At 54.9% G+C, this 12536-nt stretch overlaps 6 protein-coding genes across 6 annotated transcripts; 4 read left to right on the plus strand and 2 right to left on the minus strand.

Annotated features, from left to right (window-relative positions):
- The first annotated feature begins 42 nt into the window (after window positions 1–42).
- Window positions 43–3861, plus strand: BU25DRAFT_405645 (DUF676-domain-containing protein). The gene is made up of 2 exons (XM_033699836.1): window positions 43–352; window positions 420–3861. The coding sequence occupies exons 1-2, from the start codon at window positions 183–185 to the stop codon at window positions 3742–3744; spliced, it is 3495 nt and encodes a 1164-aa protein (XP_033567981.1). The 5' UTR covers window positions 43–182; the 3' UTR covers window positions 3745–3861.
- A 318-nt stretch (window positions 3862–4179) lies between these two features.
- On the plus strand, window positions 4180–6669 carry BU25DRAFT_486812 (uncharacterized protein; the record flags this gene model as incomplete). The annotated part of the gene is made up of 4 exons (XM_033700185.1): window positions 4180–4478; window positions 4531–4816; window positions 4871–6001; window positions 6055–6669. 4 exons carry the CDS (start codon window positions 4180–4182, stop codon window positions 6616–6618), a joined length of 2280 nt encoding a protein of 759 aa, XP_033567982.1. The 3' UTR covers window positions 6619–6669.
- Window positions 6670–6996: 327 nt separating this feature from the next.
- On the plus strand, window positions 6997–7662 carry BU25DRAFT_12972 (uncharacterized protein). Its single transcript, XM_033699395.1, has one exon. The coding sequence runs from the start codon at window positions 7100–7102 to the stop codon at window positions 7511–7513; it is 414 nt and encodes a 137-aa protein (XP_033567983.1). The 5' UTR covers window positions 6997–7099; the 3' UTR covers window positions 7514–7662.
- A 524-nt stretch (window positions 7663–8186) lies between these two features.
- Window positions 8187–9855, minus strand: BU25DRAFT_453519 (succinyl-CoA ligase-like protein subunit beta; the record flags this gene model as incomplete). The annotated part of the gene is made up of 6 exons (XM_033700096.1): window positions 8187–8321; window positions 8409–9294; window positions 9348–9447; window positions 9503–9575; window positions 9630–9710; window positions 9799–9855. The coding sequence occupies 6 exons, from the start codon at window positions 9853–9855 to the stop codon at window positions 8187–8189; spliced, it is 1332 nt and encodes a 443-aa protein (XP_033567984.1).
- A 190-nt stretch (window positions 9856–10045) lies between these two features.
- Window positions 10046–10961, plus strand: BU25DRAFT_436165 (uncharacterized protein). The gene is made up of 2 exons (XM_033700006.1): window positions 10046–10274; window positions 10325–10961. The coding sequence occupies exons 1-2, from the start codon at window positions 10090–10092 to the stop codon at window positions 10848–10850; spliced, it is 711 nt and encodes a 236-aa protein (XP_033567985.1). The 5' UTR covers window positions 10046–10089; the 3' UTR covers window positions 10851–10961.
- BU25DRAFT_405650 (3-ketoacyl-CoA thiolase B) lies at window positions 10943–12455 on the minus strand. Its single transcript, XM_033699837.1, has 2 exons — window positions 12149–12455; window positions 10943–12100 (listed from the first exon to the last, which is right to left on the minus strand). The coding sequence occupies exons 1-2, from the start codon at window positions 12290–12292 to the stop codon at window positions 11003–11005; spliced, it is 1242 nt and encodes a 413-aa protein (XP_033567986.1). The 5' UTR covers window positions 12293–12455; the 3' UTR covers window positions 10943–11002.
- Window positions 12456–12536: the final 81 nt, after the last annotated feature.

Raw genomic sequence — 12536 nt, forward strand, 5'->3', positions numbered from 1 at the left:
GTGACCAGCAGCAAAACAAGCCAAACAACCTCTATAACCCACCCAGCACCTTCCTGCGGCCCCGCATAAACATCAGGGTAGTCCAAGACCGACCTCTCACAGGCAGGGACGGCTGATGACGCGCCGCGAGGACCCGTAATCGTCAGCGCCCGCCCGCTACCGCAAGTTGCTAAGGCCGCTAAATGCTGCTCACGCCTCGCACCTATTCCCTCGCCCAAACCGCGTGCAGCCCTGGGGCTTCATACTTCCTCTTAACGCCGTCGCAGAGGGAGATTCAGGCCGAGGAACACCACGCGCGCAGAATGTTGCTGCTCCACCAGACGGGCAGCGTTAAGGTGGGCGAGGTCGTGCGGTAGGTTCAAGATGGCCGCGGAAGTTCCCCAGTTTGGTCGCATCGAGTGCTAAGACATGTGATGCAGGTACACGGTAACATACACCCCCAGCGAAGACCGCATCCTCCCTGCGCCTGCCTTTCTCCATGTCCGCATACGCAACACGTCCGCTCTCCCGCTGCGAGCCGCTTATCTCCACGGTCCCTACACCGTCCACGTCGCCGCATATCCCTCCACCTTCAACCCGAATAAAAAAGTCGAGTCGCCAAAGGCCTACGGCGTCCCCGAGTTTGAACCCAATTTGAAGGCTGGCGGCTACTGGAATGCCAGGCTGACGGTGCCCGAACACATCAGACAAGGCGACGAGTGGAGGAACTTCGATGGCACCCCCAAAAGCGCAACATGGATAATCGAGGTCGACTCCCAGATCATCTTCTCCAACTCAGCCTCTGTGAGCTACGAGCTGCTGGTAGCCCGCGACGAGAGGTCACTCGACCTTGGGTTCACGGCTGTTACAGGAAACAGCTCTGGAACGCCAGGGAAAGTCCAGGATCACCAGCAAGGGAAGAGGTCACATACATCGAATCACCCTGCGCAGCCGAAGGGCGTCTTCTCCAAGGCGATCAAGTTGGTTGTTGACGACACGACGAGTCTGTGGAACAAGCCGGAACTACCGCAGTACAAAGATGAGGAGGGCCATGCTGACAGGCGCAAGTCGAAGGATGTTGAGCACGAGCAGAAAGAGGATACCCGCAAGCAGAAGAACGTCCATCTCGTCATGGTCACGCATGGGCTGCACAGCAACCTTGGAGCCGACATGCTGTACTTGAAGGAGAGCATTGATGCGACCGCAAAGCAGGCCCGTGAAGATTGCCGGAGACGGCGGCAGGAGCAAAGAGGGCAGAAGCCAAAGAACGAAAGCAAGGAAGATACATCCACAGCACCCCTGTCTGGTGGCCAGGAAGACATACCAGATGAGGAGGAGGATGAGGACGAAGAAGACGTAATCGTACGCGGCTTCGGCGGCAATGCTGTGCGCACTGAGCGTGGCATCCAGTACCTGGGGAAGCGGCTTGCTAAGCACGTGCTGCGACTCACATATCCGGATCAGCCATACTTACCAATTAAGAAATCTGTAGGGCAGAAGCTGAATCTCTTCTCGCCGACCAAGGACAAGCCGGATGAAGGTGTACCGGCACATGAGGGAAGTGGCATCCACTTCAAGCCTCATTCACATAAGCAAAAGCGAGCATACAAGTTCACCAGCATAAGCTTCATCGGCCATTCTCTCGGAGGACTCGTCCAGACCTACGCTATAGCATACATCTATAAGCACTCACCCAAGTTTTTCGAGCACATCAAACCCATCAACTTCATCGCCATGGCGTCACCTATGCTAGGTCTCAGTAACGAAAACCCAATGTATGTCAAGTTCGCCTTGGACTTTGGCCTGGTAGGCAGGACAGGACAGGACCTGGGTTTAACTTGGAGAGCTCCTACATTGGCCAAGAGTGGATGGACTGCTATGGTCAGTGGATTCGGTGGGCAGTCGCAACATCAAGAGCAGGAAGACCCCGGCACTAAGCCACTCCTCCGGATCCTACCGACTGGACCGGCTCACGTGGTGCTGCGCATGTTCAGGAATCGTACCGTGTACTCGAATGTTGTCAATGATGGTGTCGTGCCACTTCGGACCAGCTGTCTCTTGTTTTTGGACTGGCGAGGTCTGGGCAAAGTCGAGAAGGCCCGTCGAGAGAACGGGCTCATTGGGAGTGTTGCTGTGTGGGGCTTCAGTCAGTTGACAGGTCAGAACTCATCGCCAAACCCTTCGAGGATAGGTTTCCCAGACAAGGATGACGAGACCGACTCTCCATCCGGGAACGGCGACGACACTGCTGTCCCTCTGCCAGGTGCAGATGTCACCAACGAAGACGATAAGGTAACGGCTTCGGAACCTGCAGCTCACCAATTCCTGGATGGGCAGAAACATGATCCAGACGATACGGTACAAGGCAACCCAGGTGTGCCAGTTTCCGATCAGTACTTCCAGCCGCAGAACACTCTGATGCAGTGGTGGAGTTATATTCGGCCTACAGGCAAGCATACTTCAAGAGACAAGAAGATGTTCACACGCAGTCAGACCATCTATAAGGGCGACGACGAGCAGGATGGTGCAGCTGAAGGGGCATCATCACAAGGCTCGCAGCAACGAAAACGACCACTAGCATCACGCGGTGACTCTACACTCGACCCATCAAAGAACTCAGCAGCACCACCCAAGACGACAATTTTCGAGTCTGCAGGAGACATCATTAATCCACCTGTACCCCCTACATCATGGATCGTCGACCCTTCCACTCGTGCTCGCACTATCTTCCACGATCGTGTGTACCACCCAGAAGACATACCACCACCGCCTGCAAGGAAAAGGAATGCCAGTCGTACTTTCTCCGGCGAGAGCAGTAAGTCGCAGGCGTCGCTTGCTACCGCTGACGAGGGCGTCATGCGAGTGGAAGAGAAGATTGCCCGCGCGTATCACAAAGATCTGTCATGGCGCAAGGTTCTTGTTCGCCTCGAGCCCGACGCACACAACAACATCGTTGTACGCCGTATGTTCGCCAATGCGTATGGTTGGCCGGTCGTCAAACATCTCTGCGACACTCACTTTGCCGCTACATACTCTGCGGAAACTCGCGACGAACAAGAGCCCGCTCTCGATCGCGCCAAGGGTGTCGATGTGCCTGTGAAGGAGGATGGCGAACACGTGAAGGGACAAGAAGACTTGGCGCCACCCATTGAGCGTACAGAAAGCGAACTTAGGGAGGTCTGCGACGAGCTAGCGCCACTTGAGAACTCATTTAGATCGCCGAAGCGTATGAATACTGCGGACTCTATTCGCAGCACTAGCTCGGCCGATTGGGACAACTACTTCGATGGTGCAACGAGCGACGAAGACGACGATAATGACGAGCGCAGTGCAGTTCAAAAGTTCCTGCAGCTCGGCTATCCGCGCGGTGCCAGAACTCCGACATCTCCAAATCCACCTCGCACGCCGAACAGTACAGGAACGACTGACGCAGAAATCTCTGACTTCTTGCACGGCGCACCTGCGGAGGCTCAGCCAACACCGTTCTTCGACATACATCGAGGCTTAGGTGCGAGTCCAAAGCAGCCAAGCAAAGCAACAAAAGAGCCGGACTCGCAACAGCCGCTGGGTGGTCAAGCTGTCCTTCCTGCAGGTCATCAAGTCGCTACAAGTCCACCTGGCAGTCCATCACTCCATCTCAGCGACGTGGGCTTGAGGCGATCGCTGGAAGGTAGCCCTGATGCCAACAGAGTAAGGAGTGGGAGTGGAGTGACTGAGCAGGTTGCAAGGTCAATGAGTACGGCGAAGGATAGAGAGCGCTCGTAGTATGGGTGTTTTTGGGCATGACTAACGTTGCATTTGGATCGATTGCATGGAAGGACGGTTGCATGGTTACGGTTAAGATATACCCAGAGTTTGATACATGGTTTGTACAAACATTTCTCCAGTCTCCTGGTCCTCAGTTCAAGCCGTGACGTCTTTCTTTCACCTCAATCTCCTCATCTCTGTGGTTCTTTCCCAGTGTTGCTCCAACGACGTCACCTCGAAGTTGCTCTTTCCACATTCACTTTCACCATTGCCCCACATTCTCTGTTTGCAGGCGACTTGTCCGCAACAAAGCTGTCTCTACTTTCTTCGCATACACTCTAGACCGTCACACAACCCCACGCCATCGACGAAACGCCATTGAGCTTGTCTCGTCACATTGCAAACGCAGCATCGCACCTTCCATTTCGAGGCTACCATTCATCGAGGCCCACCATGCCGGGTACCAAGAAGAACACGCCGCCCTGCCCTGCCCAATGGGTTGGAGGTCAACGACGCAAACTGGTCCGCCGAAACCGCGCAAACGGAGGTCCACCACGATCGAGCACTATGCCTGTATTGAATCCAGACTCAGCGGCCGCCAGCCTGGTGAGCAGTGTCAGTAGTGTGGGCTCGGGTTATGTGAAAGAGCGACAGTCAGAGGACAGCTACGATCAACACCAACGCGAGAAACGACAAGAGCCTGAAGGACTCGAAGACAAGATGCAGTTCTATCCGCCAAGTGGTGCCGTGAAGTAAGTACTACCCAGCAGTCGAGAGTAGGAGGAGCGTGACTGACATGTCTAGGTCTGGTGCGCCATACATATTCTTTGCAGACGGTCCAGTCACGTCCTCGCCCAAGCTCACAGCAACCGACAGCAAGAAGAAACAAGGCCTGTTTGGCACTAAGAAGCCCAAGGCCCTCGATCGACCGAACAGCTCTCCTCACACTCAAGTGGTAACGTCGCCATTGCCCGTGACCACACCATCAAAGGCTGCAAAGTTCTTCGGTCTCGAAGCGAAGCCCACGGTCACAGAAAGCCCACGTCGCGCCCAATTCCAGGATGATAGCATCTCTGACGATGGGGCTCCGGTTAGACCAGAACTTAAGAAGCAACACTCACTGCCCCTGCTAACCAGATTGAAGACAGGTGCAGCCCGACAGACTAAGTTCAGAGAAGAAGACGTAGAGCCTGACGAGCCGAAGCCAACGAAGACTGGCAAGACAAGCGCCAACAAAGGGCTCCGCATGCTCATTCCAGAATTCGCAGGCCCAAGGCGCGCGCCGATACAGCAAACCACAACTGCGATAACACGATTTGATCTTGACGAAGAAGACGATAATGTCGGTTATAGCAGCGACAGCGGCCTCCAGGAAGTACGGTTCCGCATTCCGGCTGCGCCCCGACCTGTGCTCGCCGTACCGAAGCGTACCCGTGTGCGCAGGAAGAGCCCCAAGGACTTCCAGCGTATGTCGCCTATAACAGAGGCCTCATTTGAGTCACTTCGCCCAGCTTACCGTGAAGGCGAAGACGTGACCGAGCTAGGTGTCATCTCTGAGTATGAATACGATGATCCTCCGCACAGGGCCCCAGTGCTGCCTCAATCTCACACTGAAACGACCTTGCCCCCACATGATGCATTCGAGCTTGACGAAGCAGACCTTTCGCCTACGGACGAATTCTACGATGAGGGAGTCACCGACGAAGACGATAACCTTGTACACCCTGGCACCAAAGTTGACGTGAAGCGAGTGCGTTGGCAAGACTCTACTACTGTGTATATCCGCAGCCCTCTGCAAAGTGTCGAAGATGCTTACCTCGACGCGACTGAAGAAGAGATGCGACTCGAAGCTCGCACAATGACACTGGCCAGAGTCGAAGCCGAGAAGCAGGCAATGGATGCCGAGATCGATGTACTGAGGCGCGAGCATGAGCGACTCAAGCTCAATTTCAAGAGCGATGACAACGCAGAATGTGTTTGCACGGAACCAGAGCCGACGCCTGGTGAGGACAGTATCCAAGACGACGAAGACCTGATATCGCTCAGCAGCAGCATTGACCTTGACGAAGACCCTACGGTGCATGAGGCGCAGGCGATGACTTTCACCAGGATCACACCAGGAATGGTGAAGCTCGTAGACATTCCACCCAGGAAGAAGACGCCAGTAGCCTACGTCGGCAGCAACATTCATGTTCCTGACAAGCTCGCACTTGTCGAACGCGAGAAGAAGAACGCCACCGCTTCTGCTTGTGCTGAGAACATCCCTCCAGCAAGTGTAAGTTGCTTCATACCCCCATCATGCTCTTTCCATTACTAATAAGTATGCAGCCTACTGTCACTCACTACCACCACGAAGATCCGGACTGTAGCACAAAGCCCAAGAAGTCGAAGTTGACGCGGAACGAGTCTCGATTGCTTGTTCAAAATTGGATCTCGGACTACAACAGCACTGAACAGCGGCCCATTTCCACTCGTGTCGACCCAGACGTTCTTGCCGACCAGGAGACCCCGCCAGCACCTTTCCCTAAAAGCGATGAGGCCCTGCCCACCCCTCCGATCAAGCCACGCTCCGACTCACTCAAGCTCCCGAAGCAGATCCAGAAACATCAATGCATCAACAATGGCCACATCTTCCACCCTGTCGACCTGAAGGCAATCCCAGACAATGCCGTCATCAACAGCTTGGAAGTTAGGCCCTATCTGCAGACCTACACCGGTGTCAAGCAGCATGTGAAGATTCCTGTGCTCTGCGAGAAGTGCAGCGAAGACTGTGACGAGAACGTTTGGGAGTGTGAGATCGCTGTGTGCCGCGTAGCTGTTTGCCAGAGCTGCGCCGAGGATATGGAGGCGGAGTGGCAGGAGAGGGCTGTCAACGGGTGGAAGTACAAGTGAGCGTGACGACTATGTTGTGAGTAGCCGTTGAGCCTGGCCTGACTGCTGAAGAGATCTTATTAGTGAGGAATCAATGAGAGCTGTTGCATTGTGCTAATTGAGACATTTTGCGATCAAGGTTCGTGTTTCAGAGACGAGATTACTCTTTCCGTAAAGTCGAGGTGCTACGTAACACCTTCGTAGCTTCCCGACGGTACATGCCAAGCGAAGGCAAACACTCCGACTCGTGGAGACTCTCTCACTTTACTCTCTCACCTTACACTCCTGACGCATGAGCACGCTAATTTTGCCTAAGTAGAGCTGCTTGTTCCTCTTCAATCTGCCTTCTCTCTGAACCAGAATGGGGTGCTGCTCTTGCCTCTCTGTCAAGACCGAACTCAGACATATGATATGGAGTACCGTCTCGTCGCTCCCTAGAAAAACATATGCAGGCGTGCGATGGCATTTGGTATTCGTCTAAAGAGCTCCCTGGGGCGTTTGGATGTGGGCCTTTCTCCAGCTGTTTGCAAAGATACGTCGTCATCCTTGGGCATGCCTGGCTCGCTTGCTTCTCGGATCAGGTGACGTAGGGAGGACGCGAGGATATATACTCTGCAGCCCGGCTCGCTCACTTCTTCTCTTTAGTCTTCCTGCCCCCAAATCACTCAGAAAATGGTTCAGTCCAACACCCATAGAGTGTCTGCTTCTGCTCCTCGAAAACCCATTGAAGACTTCCTATATGGGCTGTGTGCCTCTGCCTTTCGAAATTTGTCAAGCCGCCGGGCATGGAGTTTGGTGCTGGCTGTCACGAAATCGCTGCGATGGAAGAGTGTGGAGCGCCTGTCCATCCTGGTTGAAAACCCGCGAAATTCACGTCATGGAGTCTGTCTGCCTTTCGAAAATACACCGATCGTAATCTCATAAGTGTGCGCCTAGCCCGTCAAAAGTAGACGTTGGCGGAGTCATGTGTCGTGGAAACGCTGGTGGCATTGCTAGCCTGCACTCGTACGCAAAGAACGAAAAGGCATTCCTGAGCTTTGATGACGGCGACAAGAAGCAGATTGAGAGAAGCTGCATGTCTGTGAAAAGCAAGTTGCAAGCTCGATCTTCGTCCCCTTGAGCTGGAAAACCATGTCCCCAAGAATACACGTCCTGCTTGCTTCCCTCATCTCGATGGGTCGTTAAAGCCCTGGTTATGATCAGTAATAAACGTCAGCCGTGATCAGACACTGAACGCTGGGCGGGCGTGCGTGGAATTCAACAGCAACGCAGCGCAATGCAGAACGCGGGACTCTCAAACCAGGCGTGAACGATAGCTCAATAGCAATGCAACACAACGCAACGCAACGCGGCATGTAGGATTCTCCACAACGGGTCAACCCCAAGCTAGTAATCGAGACTTGAACATGATGCATTTATGTAATCCTGCGCAGACATATACGCTCGTTCAACTAAAACATGGGTAATAGACTATACAATGATACAATAGATCATGACACTTCTGGAAACGTGTCACCAATCTAAATCAAGCGGGAGGAGGTAGGTAGGTAGGTAGGGAGGTAAACAGCTGCCGACAAAAGCGAGGAAGCTTAAATACCAAGAGTGAATTCGACGCCGACGTCGATGTCGCGCGCCATCTTGACAACCTTGGAGAACTGCACCGACTTCTCGGCAGCGGCTTGCAGGTCGTCGATGGAGAAGATCTTGAGGCCGGAGTCGTTGAGCTGTCAAACGTGTTAGCATAGTTCAAGAATACTACAATAGGCAGTGGTGTGACACTCGCGTGGCTTGTGTCGAGGGTCTTGACTTACCAGCTTGTGCGCCGCCTCCATGTTGGTACCCTGCAGACGGGCAATGACAGGTGTCTTAAGGTTCATGCTCTCAACGACCTGGATGAGACCCTTGGCAATGGCGTCGCAGCGGACGATACCACCGAAGATGTTGACGAAGATGGCAGTGACCTTGGGGTCAGAGGTGATGAGGTCGAAAGCCTGGCGAATAGCCTCAGGGGTAGCACCGCCTCCAACATCGAGGAAGTTAGCGGGCGAGCCGCCGTTCAGCTTGATGATGTCCATGGTGGCCATGGCAAGGCCGGCACCGTTGACGAGGCAGCCGATGTCGCCGTCGAGCTTGATGAAGTTGAGGCCGACCTTGGCGGCCTTGACCTCATCAGCGTCCTCCTGGGTGACGTCCCTCCACTCGAAGACCTCCTTCTGGCGGAAGTCGGCGTTGTCGTCGAAGCCGAGCTTGGCGTCCATGGCGAGGACCTGGTGGTCGGTGGTCTCGGACAGGGGGTTGATCTCGATCTGGGTAGCATCGCGCTCGGTGAAGACCTTGTACAGGTTCTGGATGGTGTTCTTAGCGTCCTCGATGCACTGCTCGGAGAAGCCGAGCTCGGTCGCGATGTTGCGGGCGATCTCGTCGGTGACACCGACGTGGATGTCGATGGGGGTGGTGATAATGGCCTCGGGGTGCTCCTTGGCCACGGTCTCGATGTCCATGCCACCCTGCGACGATGCGACGATGACGGGGCCCTGCGAGGCGCGGTCCATGAGGATGGCGAGGTAGAACTCCCGGCGCGCAAACTTGCGCTCGACGATGAAGACGGCGTTGCAGAGACGACCTGCGGCTCCGGTCTGCTTGGTGATGAGCTTGTGGCCGATCATCTGGTCGGCGAGGATGGAGGCTTCGCGGGGGCTGCACTGCTGTCAGTATACCATCGCGCCGGCGGGGGAGTGTATGTAGCATACGAGTAGACGACCCTGACACCGCCCTTGAAGCCGTTGTCGAAGGTGCCCTTTCCACGGCCACCAGCGAGGACCTGGGCCTTGATAACAGCATCGTCACCGCCTGCGCGCGCATTAGCCCTGCCCTCACAACACAACGCCTGCCTCCCATCACCTACCAATCTCCTTGGCGATCTTCTCGGCCTCCGCAGCGTTGGTCGCAACACCGCCCTTGGGCACGCCAATGCCGTACTGCAGCCTTCAGTTAGCTTGCGCATGGATGCCCTCGACAGGGTTTATTCGTACCGACTCGAGCAGCGCGGCGGACCGGTATTCGTGTATCGACAAGCATCGTCTCTGCTGGACAGCGGACTGCCTCAATGGTGTCTGTCTCCCATGTTAGCTCGCTCCTCAATCGCAATGCAAGCTGGCGTCAGAGGCTGTTTGGGGCCTGGAGCACTGTCGCTGCACTCACGTAGGCTGCGCGGACGGCGCTGGCCATCGGCCGACTGGCGCGGGCGATGTTGTACATGGCGTCTTGTGTGGGTGACACGCAGGCTCTTCTCTCGTAGTAGAAGGGGAGGTGATGGAGCTGAAGGCTTGTTGCTATGCTTCAAGGTTCGCTGTGGAGGTCCCTAGCGCGGCCGCACGGACACTCCTGAAGTTCAGTTCCGCGAAATATTCGATACCGGCCGGGAGGTTACCTCATACAGAACTACGTGCTGCGGGTAAAAGAGGTTCACTAAACAAGAGCTAGGAATCCAGGATGGCGAAGAAAGACGACTTCGACGATGTGCTGGGGAACAAGTTCAGTCTTGTGAATGCCAAAAGTTCGAAATTGCTAGCATCCTGGATGGGCGCTGAACCAACAGCCGCACCTTCTACAAATAATGTTTCAGACGCCCAAGATGAAGATGCAGACTTGAAGCAGGCCGACTTTGGGCACGACAGGTACATCTTATCAGCCGCACAGGACATGGTGTCGATACTAATGTCTGCAGGCTTGGCGTAGGCTCAGCGATCCCAAAAGACATAGCAGATGGGAGTTTCACAAGAAGAGCACCAACATCCAACGACAAGCTACTTGAACAGCTGATTGGCAAGAAACGTGCAAAAGCGCATCTCGCAGCAAAACAAGAAGCAGAGCGAGCAAGCGCACGCCAACAGCCAACATGGCGGCAAAAAAAGGAAGCGAAAAAAGTCGAGGAGAGCGAAGACGAAGAGGAGGGCAGAGCTGCGACTATTACCTCGAAGCGCCAGACGGCAAATGGCACCAAACCAATGTCTAAGCCAATGACTGTCGTAGAGGACAAGCCAGAGGTTGCAGAAGACAGAGTTGAGGAGAGTTCAAAGAACGCAGAAACAGAACAAACGCCGAAGAACGATTCAGATGATGACATCGATCTGAAGCCGAAGAAACGCGTCAAGAAGAGCAGAGCGAAACCGACCAGCTATCTCGACGAGATCCTCGCTGAGAGGAGCAAGAAGAAGAAGGCCAAGGCCAAGGGTGGCATCGAAGATGAATGAGAAAACGTTCGAGTGTTGCATGGGATGAGGAGTTCGGTGTTTGAGCATCTACGATACCCGTTTTCTATAATCATAGTTCAAGAGATTGGTGAGGGAAATTGAATGTCTGGTATATTGCACAGTGCTACTTTTGCTTTTGCCTTTTCTCGGGTTTACTCCCTTACGAACAAACTGGCCATACCCATACCAGTGCCGATGCACTTGCTGATAACACCAACCTGCTGACCATTCCGTCCCATCTCGCTCAACATCGTCGCCAACATTCGTCCTGACGTAGCTCCCAGCGGGTGACCCAACGCAATTGCACCACCATTCGGGTTGATCTTGTCCATGCTATTCTCCAATCCCAGTGTCCTGATGCAGTGCAGCGCCTGGCTCGCAAACGCCTCATTAATCTCCCAGATATCCACCTCCTCCTTCTTAACCTCTACATAATCGAGCAACTTCGGGATCGCCAAAGCGGGCCCAATACCCATCTCATCCGGCTGGCACCCGATGACCTGCGTCCCCGCCCACTTGCCGATGATGTGGTCTGTGAGGCCCAGCGAGGCGGCGACGGAGCGGCGCATCATGAGCGCTGCGCTCGCGCCGTCGGAGACCTGCGAGGAGTTTCCTGCGGTGCTAGTTCCGTCGCTCTTGAACGCTGGTTTCATGCTCGCAAGCTTCTCAACGGTGGTGTTTGCGCGGATCCCATCGTCCTTCGTAACGGTGACCTCCTTGACGTTCTCGGGCGTCTCGGGCTCGATCCATCTTGTCGTAACTGGTACAATCTCCTCATCGAAGACGCCCGAGGACTGTGCCTTGGCGGCGCGGCGTTGCGACTCAGCGGCGAAAGCGTCCTGGTCGGCGCGCGAGACGTTGTAACGGGAAGCGACGTTCTCGGACGTGATGCCCATGTTCATTATGCAATCGCGAGCCTCTTTCACCGGGCTGTCCTTCATTTCGGGCCAGAGCTCGACGGGAATTGCTCGCGTGCCGTAGTTGCGTGTCATGCTCTCCATGCCACCTGCAATGCCGACGTCGATTTGCCCGACGGCGATGGAGTTTGCGATTGAGGTTATGGCGGAGAGACCGGAGGCACAGGCGCGGTTTACGGTGCTGAAGGATGTGGTTGTGGGGATGCCGACGTGGTTGGCGGCCATGCGGCCAGCTTTTGAGCCACCGAGCTCAGCGAGGACTGTGCCGACGCAGATGTCGTCTATCTTTGCGGGATCGAGGTTCGGGAACTTCTGGACTGTAGCTTTGAGGACCTACGAGTATGTTAGGACAGGTCTGAATATGTGGCCGATTTGACATACGGCACCTAGCATCTCATGGTCGTATGCATCGCGCAGTCCTCCCTTCTTCGCCCTTGTTACCGGGGTTCGCAGTGCTGAGAGAATGACCACATCGTTAGGGTTCTTTTGGAGGATGTTCTTGATGCCCTTCTGGACGAACGCCATGGTGTAGGTAATAAAACGTTAACAGCAGAGATGGGTATTCAAGACACTTTTGGTGGTATAGGAGAGAGATTCAGAAAGGTCAGAGAGGCGAGTAGAAAGAAAGAGCGTCGAGGTTCACCACGGAAAGAAGCCATGGCGGCGATGTTAGAGCTCCGATTTGGAGCTTCGGCAAGTGAGCGCGGGGCGGAGAAAGCTCTGGAGAAACGCCGGCTAAGAGCTCATCCTCCATCACATGACCGGAAAA

Source organism: Macroventuria anomochaeta, assembly GCF_010093625.1.
Source record: "Macroventuria anomochaeta strain CBS 525.71 unplaced genomic scaffold BU25scaffold_1, whole genome shotgun sequence".
NCBI lineage: Eukaryota > Fungi > Ascomycota > Dothideomycetes > Pleosporales > Didymellaceae > Macroventuria > Macroventuria anomochaeta.

What these genes read in the sequence shown, in the direction of transcription:
- BU25DRAFT_405645 (XM_033699836.1), top strand. Translation starts at nt 183, where the DNA reads ATGCTGCTCACGCCTCGCACCTATTCCCTCGCCCAAACCGCGTGCAGC. An exon ending in AAGGTGGGCGAGGTCGTGCG is followed by an intron (nt 353 to 419) that starts GTAGGTTCAAGA and finishes CATGTGATGCAG; the next exon opens with GTACACGGTAACATACACCC.
- BU25DRAFT_12972 (XM_033699395.1), top strand. Translation starts at nt 7,100, where the DNA reads ATGTGGGCCTTTCTCCAGCTGTTTGCAAAGATACGTCGTCATCCTTGG.
- BU25DRAFT_436165 (XM_033700006.1), top strand. Translation starts at nt 10,090, where the DNA reads ATGGCGAAGAAAGACGACTTCGACGATGTGCTGGGGAACAAGTTCAGT. An exon ending in GCCGACTTTGGGCACGACAG is followed by an intron (nt 10,275 to 10,324) that starts GTACATCTTATC and finishes TAATGTCTGCAG; the next exon opens with GCTTGGCGTAGGCTCAGCGA.
- BU25DRAFT_405650 (XM_033699837.1), bottom strand. Translation starts at nt 12,292, where the DNA reads ATGGCGTTCGTCCAGAAGGGCATCAAGAACATCCTCCAAAAGAACCCT. An exon ending in ACCATGAGATGCTAGGTGCC is followed by an intron (nt 12,101 to 12,148) that starts GTATGTCAAATC and finishes ACATACTCGTAG; the next exon opens with GTCCTCAAAGCTACAGTCCA.